Source organism: Larus michahellis, chromosome 5, assembly GCF_964199755.1.
Source record: "Larus michahellis chromosome 5, bLarMic1.1, whole genome shotgun sequence".
NCBI classification, from domain to species: domain Eukaryota; kingdom Metazoa; phylum Chordata; class Aves; order Charadriiformes; family Laridae; genus Larus; species Larus michahellis.
The window spans coordinates 1,239,111-1,254,842 of NC_133900.1; the positions used below are offsets into that span (position 1 = coordinate 1,239,111).

Here is a 15,732-nt window from a genome sequence, read left to right on the forward strand (position 1 = left end):
GGGTCCCCAGGCTCTGGCAGCCTCAGGACAGGGGGCTGCTGAGCCCAGGGGCTGGAGGGAGGAATCCGCAGCTACCAGGCGGGAGGTAGCGCTGGCCCCCAAGAGCGGGGCGGAATTGGCTTTTTTGAAACAGCTGGATGAGAAAAGCTTTCTCTGATCTGCTCCTGTGCACTTAATGAGGATCATACATGCAGGAATGCGGTCCGTCACCTCCCGCCCTCTTTCTTCCAAGTAGATTTCCCTATTTCCCATGGGGCTTTTAGTTATCAGAGTGCCAGAGCATATTTGTGTCTTCCTCAACAGATGTGCTTTCACCTTAGATTGCACACCTGCTCTGATGACCATGTTCCCATCTTCCCACTCAGAATTCCTTTTCCTTTTGATACCATCTCATGCGGTAACAACTCTCATCGTCTTCCTGCAGCACGGAACAATGAGTATTGCCATTTTTGCTCTAAAGAAATAAAAAGTCTGTCTCTGCCTCTTCCGTCAGACCGAATACATGTGTCCTTGCTCACCTACTGCTTTGTTACAAACATCCGCGGCTCTCTAAAGCCATTCTATCTCCAAAAATTTGACATTTTTTTTATCATGCTTATCCTTACAGCATACCTTTCTTAATGTCAGTAAAATAACTGTATTAACTGGAATTTTCCCCTTCATTCTACAGTTTTGGAGATTATTTTGTTTCAAGATTCGGAGACATTTTGATGGTAATTGTTAATGCAGCAAAAATATTGTAGGGGGTGCTTAATTCAGCCTTTTCACCGTGGCACCTTGGGAGCTGGGAGCAAGAGATGGCTTGTTCAGCAAGGAGGGATGCAAAATACCAGGTCAACAGCTGAACTTGGGATTTCTTAGTCAACAATGTGTTACGAAGGCATCTTCTGCCCAGCAACCACCTTTGAACAAATGTGTAAGTAGATGAGATCAGTATGCACAACAAAAAGCCCAGGGACTGTTTAAACTTCTTGTTTGAAGTGCGATAAGTTAAAAATGTCTATAAGTCTGAATTTTAGGAAAAAAAAAGAATCTCCAAGGTCCTTCCTTTGCAACAAGCTGGTCAGTTCATCATACTGAGCAAATAATGGCATGTCTAATTATTGTGGGAATATTCCAAAAGGGCTAATGCTAGCCATGACAGTAAAAGGGTTTCGATTAACCAGAAAACGTTTGGGAGAGTATAAAAGAAACTCTTTACCCTTAATTCTTTCTGCCTTTCACAGATGAACGAAGCTCACCCCAGGCCCCTGCCAAAATCTGACAGTATGAATTGGAGAACAATAATTTATGTTATTTTATTGGTGAGCCTTAATGTAGTCAAAGCCCTGCCTAGAAGTTATCGGGACATAGGTAAGAATATATCTTGTATTTTTACTCTATTCTTTTGTATAACACTGCTGGCTGCAATTTAGCATGCATGGTTATTTGGCAGGTCACATCGCCACTCGGTATTTTCTTATGGGTCAAAGGTATACAACTATATACATCTGTATAAATTTTTATATCTGTAGAAATTTTTTATGATCAACCTTATAAGTGTTGCTTCTTTATGGCTTGAGAATCTCTGTAGAGCGCAGGACGGCCCGTCTATTGAAGGGTAATTTAATCCCCAGGGATGGGGTTGTGACACTGATTTTAGTTGCTCCAAAATCTGCTGAAGTAAAGGCTGTGGTTCTTCCAGCCTCCCTCCATAGTCCATGAGGAAGGGAGACAGAGACCTCCCAAGAGGGCTGCTACCTCCGGGTGGCTATTCAGAGTCACCAAGTTGCGCTATTGCTCCTTACTATCCTTTGGAGGGGTTTCACTCTCTTTTTTCACTACTGAAGGAGCCTACGGTGACCACACTCTCACTAAGGTTAAGTGCCTAAAAGGAGACAAGTGAAAACCTCCAACAGGGTGCGGTTCACGTAATTCCTTCACATTACATATTGTTATCATTAATCAACTTTTTTTCATCTTTATAACTTCCAAATGCACTAAATGGCCCAACAGTGTAAAAGAGAGCCTATGTTTGTGTTATTTATCTCATGTTATTGTCTCAGTTGACACCCTCGCATTGCTCAGAGGGTGAACTTGGCTTATTTCTTTAATTTATTTGATGCTTTTACACTGATCTCGGCCCTACCGACACAAGGGTGAGACAGTAACATCTTGATTTGGGAACAGGACTCTTATTTTAAAATTAATCTCCCAGAATATTCTCTGACAAAGAAGGGACTCAAGAAGTCATTGTGTTTAGGTTTGCCCATTAATAAAGGCACAGTGGCAAAGGAAAAATATTGGACACGTTTGTTTTCCTCTGGACCGGCTTACAACATGGACAGAAGGATGCAGCTCTGTGAATTTTTGCGGAGCTTTGCCTGCCGACATAGTTCTCAGTTTATCACACATTTTCTGCAGAGAAAATCCTTCATCTGTAGCTAAAGAGTGATCAAGCACATCTCTAAATAGCTAAGGCAAGGTTAAAAGGTGTTTTGTAAGGTGCTTATTGCTTATTTAATTATGTGAAGTGCATCATCAAAGCAGCTCAAAATGCCCTCCAGGTTCTAGCATATTCCTCCCCACCACGCTTCACCCGGGCAGGGAAATGGCATTGGCCCTATTGTATTGTAGGTCAGAAACAAATAGTTTTGCAGGCTTAAGTCAAGTAGGAGGTTAAATCTTACGTCTTCCTACTCCCAGTGCCAGTACCCCAGTCTTTCTGCAAGACTCCAGTAACAACAACAAAGATATTTGATGAAGCATTTAGTAAACATTTTTAATTCAAATTATCTTGTTTTTCAGAGGAAAAAAACAGCATTGGCCAGCGTTTTTTGCAGCTGCAGGAGAATAACTTTAAAGCCATGTAAGTTGTCCAGGTAAAGCGTCTATTTGCAAATTTGCCGCGCGGTACGTCAAGCACTCAGCCATTCTGCCAGCCCGCCCCAAGTCAGCCCGGCATGATATGGGCCCTCTTACTGTGTCGCACGTAAACATTAAATAATTAGTTTTTAGGTAGCCAGCAACAGGTTTAACGCTGTGTGTTCTTCTCGCAGTGCCATGATCATGTTTGCTCAGTACGTGCCAGGAGGCACGTTCGGCAGAGCAGTGGAAATGGCTGAAGACGTCACAGACCTCGCCAAAAGGTGCGCTGCCGCCGCCAGGGACAGCCCCGACTGCCTGAAGCCTTTGGTAAGCACCTCTATGCCTCCAGTGTGGCAAACATTTCCAGAAGTGGCTTGTAATTTCAGAGCCCCGGTCTGCGTTTTTCCAGAGAGGCAGGAATACATTGAGAGACGTGCCTGCTTTGTGGATGCATCGTTGGCCTTACTGACTCTGTCGTTTGCCAGGCTCCCGTCTATAAAGCATCTCAAGATCAGAGGAGGAAAAAAAGGCCCTCTCTTCCCCCCACCCCAAATATCAAAGCATCTTTTTAAATCCTTGACCTGTATCTTTGTAAAAGATGTTCAGAAAGTTGTGCTTTTACTGCTGGTGTAACAAAATTAATGAGAAGAAAAATTAGGGGTTTCTAGCAAATGTGATGTATTTAGGCATTTCCTCCACTGCATTAACTCACAGGCCTGGGTTTCGATGGTGTCTGCTCCCACACGCTGGCAGATTTGGAGCTGGCAGATTGGCTTGTGAAACATGGACGTCAGTCTGTGTCGGGGCTCATTTCCGATTTGTTAGGCACGCCGAAACAAACCCTGAGTTAAAACAGTCCCCAGCTGCGGCCTGACTGGCAGCTCGCCCTGAGCGCTGCCACTTGATGAACAAGAAACAAGATGCTTTACATTGTACGAACCCAAGTGTAGCTAGAAAAGCACAGACCTGCCCGGGCTGCAACCTGCAGTGTGCACAATCATCGTGATTGTTATCAAGAAAAAGGGTCTGAGTAACGTTACAAGGTGCAAGGGTTTGAAAGGCATTCCACTTCGGAGTCTGCCTTGGCATAACAGTAGGTATCAGAGTTTGAGAAGTCATCACTTAGAGGTTTGAGAGGTCACTCTGATTTGCACTGCAGTCAAAGCAGGAGGTAATAACGAGAGAAACTGGGAGTTCACACAAGCTGGGGCTTGTTGGCTTAAAGTAGCCTCCTCAGAGGGCACAGAGAAGTAACATAGAATCCACACATAAATTAATTTTTTTCTCATTCTTCACAGGACAGGATTTTCCTCGATACAATATGCCAGGAGGAAAATCTTCCCAGGTTTACTGATTGCTGTGCTAAAAAGGATCCTGAAAGAAATGACTGCTTCCTCTCCCTTAAAAATTCATCAAGAGGGTTCGTTTCTCCTTTTGAAAGGCCAAACGCTGAAGCTGCCTGCAAAAATCATTCACAGCATCAACATCCATTAACAGGATAGTAAGTAAATATATCAGAAAGTCGTTGCCGAGGTATGAGATACGAGCCTGGAGACAGCAAATGCAATATCAACCAAAAAGCTCAGTCTCAGGTTCTCTGTAATCTCCCACTTGTTTTCCTTCCTAACGTGAATTATTCGCGTCATTCATCTAGCTGTAATTGTCACTATGTGAAGCCCGTTCCGCCACCTCCTGCTCTGGATATAGGTCCAAATGACAAACAAGCTGGCCAAGCTTATTGTAATCTATGTAAAGGACTCATCTGAAACCAAGGGCCTCCCTTTAGTCCTTAAAAGCCAAGCAGAAGTTTTGCTGCCTCTAAGCCAGAACCGGCAGGATTCGAGACTTCTGGTTTCCTGGAAACCGTCAGCCCCATCAGAATTTTCCAAGATAAACGCCACACTATACAGCTTGCTGTTACGACAGCAGTATCATTTTAATAGCAGCTATCATTCTAATATATGGCAGACGCTGCAGTAACACTGCTGCCCCCTGCATGTAGGGGCCTACTGCGAAACTAAAGACATTTTTCTCTGGGTTTTAGCTTTATCTACGAGGTTTCCAGAAGGCATCCTTTCCTCTATGCCCCAACAATCCTTTCTGTCGCTATCCGGTACGATGAGATGATGAAGAACTGCTGCGGAAGTGCTGAAGACCCCACTCGTAACCTGGAGGAATGCTTTCGCAGACAGGTACTCCAGGGCAGGGTTTTAGTTTATTCATGTCACTGGTGACAAGCACAACAGTTAGTTCATAGCACAGCTTAGACAGCGTTTTTCTTCCACTATTAAAAAATCCCTGTGCAGAAAAACACCGTCACAGTAGCTTTAGCATAAAGCGTTGTCTTGTCTTTTCTTGCACTTTCCTGGTCTGCATCTTGTTTCTACCAGGCACCAAAGGTGATGAAGCCAGTAAAAGAAGACGGCCTGAGGCAGGAACACACATGTGGAATCCTGAAGAAGTTTGGAGAAAGGACCTTAAAGGCTCTGTGAGTCTTCCCCGTGTTGTTTATTATTTTGAAATCAAGCGTGGCTGTTGCGTGTTAGCTGTGGGGGGCTCCACACCTACACACAGTACCCCGAATACCAGCCATGTCCTTTTTGTATGCAGGTCACTAGTACCATCTAATAAGGAAGACAGATTCAGAATACAAATTTATGCATGACAACAGTCACCGTTTCCTTACAAGCTGCCATTAGCTTTCAAAATCTAAGCCCAAAATTTGAAAGGAACGCATCTCTCTCTGATGAAAGTTCAAGAGATTGTGAGCAAAATACAACTTGTTTCTCTTGCTCCTGTAATTTCATGCTCACCTATCACATTTCTTTCCACCATCGCACACCCAAATTCACCCAGGGTCCTTAGATAACTCTGAAAACCTCAGCTATTGGCTTCTAGGGACGTTTATTTGTTAACTTCAGTGGGAGCAGGGAAGAGACCATTCCTGAGCAGTTTGGACATCCCCTGCCCAGAAAAAATGATGGTAGCCATCACGGTCTCACGCTGTGAATATAGACAATAACTATTTTTCTTCGTTGTAGGAAACTTGCTCAGATAAGCCAAAAATTCCCTAAAGCTGATTTTGCTACTGTTAACAAACTAGTGATGGACATTGCTAACATGCACAAGGACTGCTGTCGTGGAGATATGCTGGACTGTATGCACGATCGGGTAAAAGTCATTTAATAGTTACATGTTTGCAGAAACTGAATGTTTTTTTGTTGTTTTCAAATTTCTTTTTTCTCCTCTGCTGTACTGATTGCTCTCCAAAACTGGAGTTTAACTCTTCAGTCTAAAAACCTGGTTGATCTTCCCATTTGCCTTTTCCTGGTGTCAGTCAAGAAGGGCAGAAAGATCACTCTGCGACTGAAGTGATTTAATACCGCTTCACCAGATCTGCCTGCAGCTCCTCACTGTGCCATGTATTTTCCGGGCAACTTTCAGCAGAACACAGCATCTGCCCCTCCTCGGTTTTTTGCCTTTGTCTCGCACACCAAATCCATTTATCTCTCCGCCTGCCTGTGGTTTCAAGCGAGACAGCGAACTTGGTTTGGGTGGTTCCCTCGTAGCACCTATCAAAGGGGAAGCACCTATCAAGGGACTGCAGCAAACACATCACCAGGCCTTCAGCTTTCCTCCTTGTTCTGCCAGCCACCTCCGCTCTTTGGGAGTCACCTTCTCTCTCTGTAAAATGGAGATAGAAACAGTGATTAAAAAAAAAAAAAAAAGAGACCAAAATCTAGTACAATGCCCTTCATTCCCTTTTTTGCTTTACAGGAAGAGATTCTACACTATGTCTGCACCAACCAAGACATCCTATCAAGTAAAATCAAGAAGTGCTGTGAAAAGCCTCTGTTACAGAGAAGTGAATGCATAGTTAATGCGGAAAATGATGACAAACCTGCAGGCTTGTCCCCCCACGTCAGGGAGTTTATAGAAGACAAAGCAATATGTGAACGTTTTGCCCAGGAAAGAGATATGCACTTAGCCAGGTAACGTGGGTCTTCCTCTGCTCTTCAGTTGGCCGGTTTCCATACTTGGGTCAGAAGATGACAGTTTGGATGCTGAAGCCCAGGTCTTCAGCCTCGGCTTTGTCTGCTCTGTGAGCCCGTAGCGCGGGACAGTGCGCAAGTTGATCTCGGGAAGCGTGGGATGGGAACAAATGCCGAAGAGGGCACAGGGAGAGAAACACAGAGTCACAGACAAAACTGAAGAAACACAACTGAAGAAACACATGTGAAATGTAGCTACTATCAGTTCTGCTCTGAGGCCCAAAATATACCTTTGATCCCCTCTTAAGCGGGAATTGGAAAACAGTCATTTAAGTCAGGCTCATGTCTTGATTCAAACAGGATCGGTCCACTTCTGTTCTAGCCGCGTTCCCTTGTGCAACAAAGCCCTGATCCTACCTGCAGTGAACTTGGGAACGAATGCCACAGGCTGCAACAGAGACAGCATCGAGTCCCAAAGACAGAGAATTCATTCGAATAACATGCGTCACTCCCGTTCTCTATGAAAAGTGCAGCTAATCGATGGGCGCAACTGCTGTGCGGGGTGGCTGCCCCAGCTGAGCTAATCCCTTCAGCGTCCACTGAGAAATGGGCCTGTTACTGGAAATGATTTCATTATCATTTAGATAGGATTACAAAAGGAGCAAAACCCCAAGCCCCACAAAGCTGTAGGCCAAGCCTGACCCAAGCTAACAGCAGCTGGGACTGTTACAGGCACAGGACATGCTCAGGCGCTGCTGTGCTCAGCCAGCCACGTCTTGCTCCAGTTCAGATGCTGTAAAATCCTCTCTGTTCCACCGGACATCAGACAAAACCACCCCAAAAGCACCCCTGCCGTCCTTCCCATCCCCCACCTCTGGAGGGCAGTTGTTTTGGCTTATCTCTAATTCCCGATTCTCTGCATGTTGCAGGTTTCTGTACGAATATTCCAGGAGACACCCTGAATTTTCTGCTCAAATGCTTTTAAGAATTGGTAAAGGATACGAGGACCTGCTGAAGGAGTGCTGCAAAGCCGGTGCTCCAGACAACTGCTGCAGCAGAGGGGTGGGTGCCGTCCGGCTTCACACAACGCACCCGTGGATTCACGCGTGTGACCACACAGCTGGTTCTGGCTAAACAGGGAACATCCCCGACCCAGGTCTATAGTGGGCACCCACAGCTCCTGTAACAAATCCTGAAAATATTACAAGGCCCAACTGACTCCCGTATGGAAAAAAACATCAGCAGAGCCTTTGCGAAGCAATTTAACGTGGATGAACAGAAATGCCGGGGAAAGGAATGGAGCTAACAGTTCTGTGAGCCCTGCTCTTGTTTGGGCTCCCTCGTGCTGCCAGTTGCCCCCTTACAAATGGAAAAGGTGCTTATGGTTATTGTCCCAGAGACACAGCGGCGCTGTAATTATGTGAAGTTAGGAGCCACCCTGTGCCTCAGGCCTAGCCCTCCGTCAGTTATACAAAATTGAATCTTTCAAGGGGATTGAAGGTGGACATTTATCACGTTCAGGCAGTTTATAGAGGCTTCAGACAGATGAAGACTTTGTAATGGAATTAAAAACGGGTGGTATATGTCAGGTGAGAGGAAGCTCTAGATACCCAGGCCTTATCAAGAGGCAGTAGGACATTCTGCATTTCCCCTGAGACAACAACTCCTCAAATTAACTTTTTTTTTTTTCAGGAGGAAGAACTGAAGAAACATATTTATGAAACTGAAAGCGTCATGAAGACAAGCTGTGACATTTACAAGGAGAAAGGAGATTACTATTTCCAAAACGAGTATTACTTTTTTATATCCTTACATGACTCCTGTACCAGCTGGGCACAACCCGGGCTGGAGTCAAGCCAGCGTCTCAAAAAAGCTAGGCTAAAAGACACCATGTGAATGTTGGACCAATATATTAACAGCTTCTAGGGTTTTTTTCCTCTTTTCCAAGACAACGTTGCAGCCTCTCATGAGTTCTCTCCTTAACTCAACTCATGAAGCGTTAAAGCAACAACTTGATCAACGTCCTGTCCGTGTTTCCTATGATGTTCTTACTTTATAGCTGCATTTTCAGCTGTGAGCTGTAACTTAAGAGTCATAAATTTGCCCAAAAGACAGTTGCTGTGTCTTTTGCAAAAGACTTTGCTCTATCCAGCTCCTGCAGCAGATGTAAACATTAACAATTCCAACAAAAATCTGACTCCATCAGACAGAAAAAACGCGACTAGCTGAACCATATACTATGCTTAAATGCAACGTGCAGGCACAAGCCTCCTGGAGGAACTTTGGCCCTGATTTGCAATGTTAATTAGCACATGCCTAACTTGAAGCATGTGAGCAATCTCAATGAAACCCCTAAACTGCTTGCGTACTTAAAGTCAGGCTTCAGCGAGCCTCCTCTGGGGAGGTAGATCGGGCTTTTTGCTCTCCCGTGCATGTTTGATCTTTAAAAGACCTTTGGGACTAGAGGTTTCCAACAAACCTGGTGGGCTGATGCCGCCTTTTGTATCAGTTGTTAAGGTTTTCCTGGCCGCGATGGTTAATAAGCACAGGGTTTTTTAAAGAAAAAAAAAAAAAAAACAAGTGAACTTTTTTGAGCTTACCTTCTGCCAAGAAGTCGCTCGGGTTCAGTTTTGCTGTTAGACAAGCTCCCTACGCTCCCAGGGAAATGAACAAAGGGAAGACATGCGTACCATCTGTTGAGAGGGCGCACCAACACGTAACTGGCCATGCTATCCTTCATTTTATTTGTCTAACCTGGTAAGAGACTGGTCAGAAAAAGGCAAGAGCTCAAGCAAACAGAGCAGGCTTACACTTGCCTCCGTGAGTTTATAGACCCCAGGCTTAGTCCTGCCCTTCTGTGGGCTTCAGCTGGAGCTTTGCGCAGCAGCTCGCTCACTGCTGCCAGCTGGAACACACACACCAACATCAAAGAAATTGTCATTTCAGGCTTCTCATGAGCTTCACCAAGAAGATGCCTCAGCTGACATCCACAGAGCTGATAAAATTCACCAAGCAAATGACTACAATCGGCTCCAAATGCTGCCAGTTAAGCCAGGACAAGCTGCTGCCTTGCGCCGAGGAAAACGTGAGTGTTTTTCTTCTGTATCTTGGTCCTGCTTTTTCTTGAAAGTGTCACAAATTCTGCTGCCTGCAGTAAAGGTAAATGAGGAAAATATTCACTGAGCTGTTGAGCTGGCCTGAAGATGTACTCCCATGCCTGAAGTGAGCGTAACTCGGCATCACTGAAGTTAAAGCTTGAATTAAACTAGAGGAGGATCAGGAAATGGACAGGGTAGTGTGCGGCAGTTAAGGGTTACGCAGCGTGGGCCACCGACTCTGCTCCCTCTGAAGCCAACAATCTCTTGTCTGAGTTCATCCTTTCTAGATGCCTGAAATAGTGCTCTAGGAAAAGGATCAATTTTGTACAGCTCTTCCATAAGAATTCTCCAGGCCCATAAGCCCAAGTTCCTCAGAAGCTTCCTCCTGTTCTGCAGCCACCCATCTGTACAACGTCAGGTTCCCAGGAGCAGCCCATACCCGCAGAAACCCTGCCGGTGAAAACAAGTCAAACGCAGGCGTGGTTTCACGAAGCAATCTCATCGTTTCTATGCCCAAAGGACAGTCCCTAAAACTGCATATACATATTGATTCTGAACAGTCTGAGCCGTTTTTGCACTGACAGCACTCAGCAATCGGCAGAAATACAAACTGTTGTCTGTCTTACGAACAAAGTTTAATTTAAATTCTCAGTTACGTTCTATAACTTTACTAAGAGCAGCATGTATTTCAGGGATTTTTGAAAATGAAAAATAATGTGAAATTGTTTTTTTCCCTTCTCTTGGTAAAGCTGGATCTCGTGCTTGGAGAAATATGCCGAAGACACCTGACCGACCCCATAAACCCAGGAGTTTGCCAGTGCTGTAGCAGCTCCTATGCTTTCCGGAGGCCGTGCATGGGGAAACTGGAAGTGGATGAGAATTACGTGCCCTTATCCTTGACTCCTGGTCTGTTCACTTTCCATGAAGATTTGTGTACGACTGAAGAGGAGAAGTTACAGCACAAGAAGCAGGAGTAAGAGATGCCCGTTTTTTCTCTGTTGCCCCTCTTTTTCCTATTCTTACCCTGGCAATGCTCGCCTTTCCCCTCTCCACCCTGGCTGGCCTTCTTGTGCAGCAATACGCCGTTGGAAAAACAGCCACACCCCCCTCAACCCCTCTTCCAAGCTCCTTTTTTAAACCGCTCACGTTGGTCCCAGTTTCGTCTGCTATGTGCTTCAACCTACATTTATGTGCCTTGGGTTAGAAGGAAGTACGGTATACGCCCCTCCAGAACGGAAGCCATAGGTGTCCAAAGCCAGGTCTGCTACCCCTGCCCTCCCACCGGCCTGGACGGGAACCGCAGGAGGCTTGGCATAAAAGACAGCAGAAGAACAAGGAAGCTGCTGCCTCAAGTACGGCATGACCTTTATGGCTTAATTAGGGCTCATTTCCCAGAACGGGAAAGCCCATACGCTTTCCCTCATCCCGTGCACTCCTTCCGTCTCTGACGAGCCCGGGGGTTTGGTTGCCTTGCTCAGGGAAAACTTTCAAGAAAAGAAAACCCATCCCGTCCTGGAGCCTGTGGAGCGGTGCACACCACAGACACCATCTGCGTGGTTTATTCATGGGGGAGCAACTCCAAAAACGAGCAGTGATGATGTATGTCAGAGGGGAACGGGGCGCATCTTTGCTCCCTGCTGCAAATAGGTGTTTGGGTGGCGAATAAAAGTGACCAAGCTGCAGAACTGCAGTGTGCGGTAGCAAAAGAGGGGCTCAGCAGGAGTAGCGTTTGGGAAGTGCTTCCTATGCCCTGCGCTCCCCTCCCAGCTTCACAGGGCTGGCTGTGCTTTTCCTGCAGAATGCTCGTCACCCTCATCAAATACAAGCCCCAGATCAGCCAGGAGCAGCTGACCTCCGTCACGGCCGCCTTCACTGCCATGAGGGAGCGCTGCTGCAGAGAAGAAAACCGCCAGGCGTGTTTCGGGCAAGAGGTAGCGTGTCTGTTCTCACCCACACTTTCTGAATCAAAACGCAGAGTATAAAATCAAAAAACAGGGTACACGCAGGAGCGTAAATGTCTCTATTAAGCAGCAAACGCAAAGCCTGGGCTAAGCCAGAATTCCTGCCGTCACATTTCCAAAGACAAACTTTCTTGCCCGCACAAGTAGATCTGTGACCGGTTGAGTGATCACTGGAGCATGTGTCTAATTAGCCTGGTCTTTACCTGCAGCAGTTTGTACACCGAGAGGCAGCTACATCTGCTGCTTCTGGGGAGCGACTGGCACTTGCCCAGCTGGAGGACGCGGGCCAAGGTCTTTCCCTGGCCGACACCTCTTGACTGAATCCCTCTTGAAAAGCTCCTCTGCAACAGGGAGAGAGGAGACATTCAAATTCTAGGTCAAAGCATTTTCCCTGTTCATTCTCCCTACCTCGCCTTTCCTGCATTATTTTAGCTCGCTGAACTTCATGCCGCAGAGCTACTTTGGCTTCTCTGTACCCTCCAGTAAACGTGCTTTTGCCTACTTCTCATCTCGCTCTCTCCCAGATATTCCTTAACTGGACTTCAACAAACCACCCACAACCCTTGGGCCGTGCTCTCTCTTTTCCCAAGTCTTCCCTTTGCTTTAAATGATAAAATTACAGACAATTCTCTCTTTTATTAGTGACAAATTTCCACCTCTGAATATGCCCAACAGCCTACCTACAAAGAACCATTCTACTAACTCTTCCCAATTGAACTATTTCGGGATTTTTTCTGACAAATACCGAATCTTTTAAGGCCATCTGAGCTGAACAGTGAAAGCGACCCATCTGTTAAACGTAGCGATATGCGTTTACGCACTCCACACATACACTGTACACAACTTGCAAAGATTATCAACCACCACCCACTGCTGCCACACTCCGTTACCTTGTTCACAAGTACGCCATCGCCTGAACCTATCACTCACACATATTTTGCCTTTTTTTTTTCCCCCCCACAGGGTCCAGAACTTATAAAAAGAAGTGAAAAACTGTTGTCGGCATAAAGCGCTTGCGCAGCACAGTGGAAGATACCTGCTGAATGATGGGAAGTCTCACAAACTCAACAGGGAGCGTATCTTTGCTAAAAGTTCCTGACATATAAACAGGAACAGATGATTTGTCACAGCGGAGAAAACAAAGTTGTGGCTCTTTACTCACAAATCTAACCAAGTCCCAACTGTTTGCACCAGCTGCAGCTCTGCCACCGTCCCATCTGCCGCCGTGAACAAGGTAAACGCGGTGCCTCCCAATGAAACATCCAACTCCCGCATAGGATCCGCTGAGCCCGGATCTGAACCTGGACCCCGCTGGGACTGCGAGCTGCAAACCCGGATGCGCGCAGCGCTCAGCTTACCTGCAAATTAAATGTCTTCGCTCATCTTATCCCAATGGGGGAGAAACCCATAGGCAAACACCTCCTTCCTGGCTCCTATCACTGATTCAAAATGATCAAGAACACAAAATTTACACCAATTGAACTCAAAGCCAGTTTAAGCGCGGGGCGAGGGGTGCAGCACCTTAAAGAAATCCACTGGAAGAATAAGTTCAATGGATGAAAATTCAGGGTTGAGCTGTGGCCACCGTCTTACATTATGGAATATTATTTTGCTTATACCAAATAATCACACATAAAAAAAAAATGCAGGCATTTTAAATCTTAAGCTTATGAACCATACGCACAAATGAGATCAAATTAAGAAAATCTGCCTGTAACCACTTCTAAATTATTTTTCAATCACCAAATAATTATTTTTGCATTTTTATAGCACTGTCCTTGAAAGACAACACACGTACTCAGTAATTGGGCTGCTCCTGGGGAGTTGTAGAGTTGCCTTTAAGCACAGAAAAAGATGAAAAATGAGCAAAATGCGATGGAAAGGGCAGAGCAGGAGCTGCTGCCACAGCGGCTCGGCAGAGCAACGCTCAGAGAAAGCCCCGGGAGGCTGCCAGACCCACACTCCAGGGCTTGACACAGAAGCAGCTTTTGGGTTTTTACTTTCTTTTTACCTTAAAAGAAATTAGAAGGCACGTTAAAAATCATATGTCAAAACCAGTACTAAAATAAATAAATGTTTTTTCTGGAAACCTTTGGCTCGAAGGAAGAGACACCCGAGTACCCGATTCCTTCAGTGGACGAACCGAGCAGCAGTTATCCACGAGGTATTTGTTAATATCTGTACGATAAAAGAAACGTTGCCCAAACAGCTTGCAATCAGACCAGCAGGGAGAAGGTTTCAGAGTCAGGTTGGAGAACTTGACCAAACCGAGTCCCAGCAGGACCTGTCCTGCGTACGCGGCTGGGCAATGCTTTCATTAAGGCTATAAATAAAGAGAAGAAAAACCTTTCGTTAGACAGGTGGCTGCCAGCAAGACGGAGACACGCCGCTGTGAATCCCTTCGCAGCATTTCTGTGTCAAAAACAGTTTGGCAAATTAGAGAAACTGCCTAGAAGAAAAACCAGCTACGTTCTGTGAGGCCGAATTTGCCAGACACCGCAGGAAGGACGAAGCAGCTGCGCCCTTCCAGTGGAGGGAGCTGGGCGGTAACAACACCCTTAGAACGAATCACACACTGACAGAGCGTCGCCAGCCCTTTGCTGACAATTAAAGTCCGAGTTCGTGCTCGTGTGTCGGGGGTACAAGCACAACCTCAGATAAAACAGAATCAGGAGCTGTGTCACACACGGGTCACGGTTCCATTTTCCCCACCTCTGCTAAGGACTTTGCCGGAGCATTGGGAGAAATCTCGGGTACCTGGAGAGCATTTCAGTGAAAAGAGAACAAGGGTAACAGTCAACGATCCAGAAAACACGAAAAAGAAAGCTAAAATAGACTGGGAGTGCCTGGTATCATGAGCAAGGCTGCAGGGACTTGGAAATCTTCATATGCCAAAAAACACTGATCCCAGGGCAAACAGCAGCCAGTGGGTGCCTGGGAAGGGGAACAAAACACCAGGATCATCCATCGGGGCAAGGTGGGGAGCTGCCGGAGACACACGGACACGCAACAGGCTGCACCCGAGCAGCCGCGCTGACTCCGGTGCCAAACCAAGGGCTGGGGGGGCACCACGGGCTTCTCTCCGCACGGGGTTTTCTCAGGAGTTTGTGTTCCGATTAAGATCAGTCTGCTGGAATTTGGGGGGTGATTTGGGTTTCCAGCTGTTTTTAGAAACCCTGTGCTGAGGTGAGATTTTTCTCCTGGGGGAGGTGGGCAGCACAAGCTCAGGTGAGATCCGTACTCCAATTCCTGTCTCTGTGGTCCATGGCTTGGGCTCTGAACTCAAATGCAACCCCCCTTTCCTCTGTCTCCTCTGTTTTCCATTGCTGTGTAACCTTGAATACCCAATAATGATTTGGAATAAATTCTTCCCCTGTTCGTGGCTGTATTTGTCTGAAACAACTCATTTCAACAAGCACAGGGCTCACAAGAACCAAGGCCATGGCAGGCACCGCTTGATTCCAGTAGCCCTTAAACCCAGCAGACTCCAGGCCCCCGTGCCAGGCTCCGTACTTCTTTTCCAGCATCTTTCAGCCCCAGTTCAGCAGGACAAGTGAAATAAAAGCAATTCAAGGATTTAACATCAGGTGGTGGCAAAAAATGGCTCAGTTTAGGAATTGTGTACATAAAGGTACTTGAAAACATTTCCTTTACCGTACGGTCTGTGCGTTGCTTTGTCTTTTTATCACAGCCCAAAGAATTCTATTTCATATTGCAATATTTTCACACTGCACCTTCAGACATTTTACACAACAGAATGTTACAGAAACAGCCTCTTCTGCGTAAAAATACTTACCATTTCCTAGTGGGCCCAGAGCAGCTCCTTTCCCTGCT

At 46.1% G+C, this 15,732-nt stretch overlaps 1 protein-coding gene across 1 annotated transcript; it reads left to right on the forward strand.

Annotated features, from left to right (window-relative positions):
• Positions 1-1,253: 1,253 nt before the first annotated feature.
• LOC141743946 (alpha-fetoprotein-like) lies at positions 1,254-15,261 on the forward strand. Its single transcript, XM_074589029.1, has 14 exons — positions 1,254-1,353; positions 2,788-2,848; positions 3,039-3,174; positions 4,146-4,348; positions 4,892-5,039; positions 5,238-5,335; positions 5,889-6,018; positions 6,625-6,839; positions 7,769-7,901; positions 8,532-8,629; positions 9,786-9,924; positions 10,687-10,910; positions 11,736-11,868; positions 12,862-15,261. The coding sequence occupies exons 1-14, from the start codon at positions 1,269-1,271 to the stop codon at positions 12,904-12,906; spliced, it is 1,848 nt and encodes a 615-aa protein (XP_074445130.1). The 5' UTR covers positions 1,254-1,268; the 3' UTR covers positions 12,907-15,261.
• The last annotated feature ends 471 nt before the right edge of the window (positions 15,262-15,732 follow it).

Bases quoted from the DNA above. Each gene is read 5' to 3' on its own strand.
- LOC141743946 (XM_074589029.1), top strand. From the start codon at position 1,269: ATGAATTGGAGAACAATAATTTATGTTATTTTATTGGTGAGCCTTAAT. The intron at 5,040-5,237 runs GTACTCCAGGGC...TGTTTCTACCAG, and splicing joins AGGAATGCTTTCGCAGACAG to GCACCAAAGGTGATGAAGCC. The intron at 9,925-10,686 runs GTGAGTGTTTTT...CTCTTGGTAAAG, and splicing joins TGCCTTGCGCCGAGGAAAAC to CTGGATCTCGTGCTTGGAGA.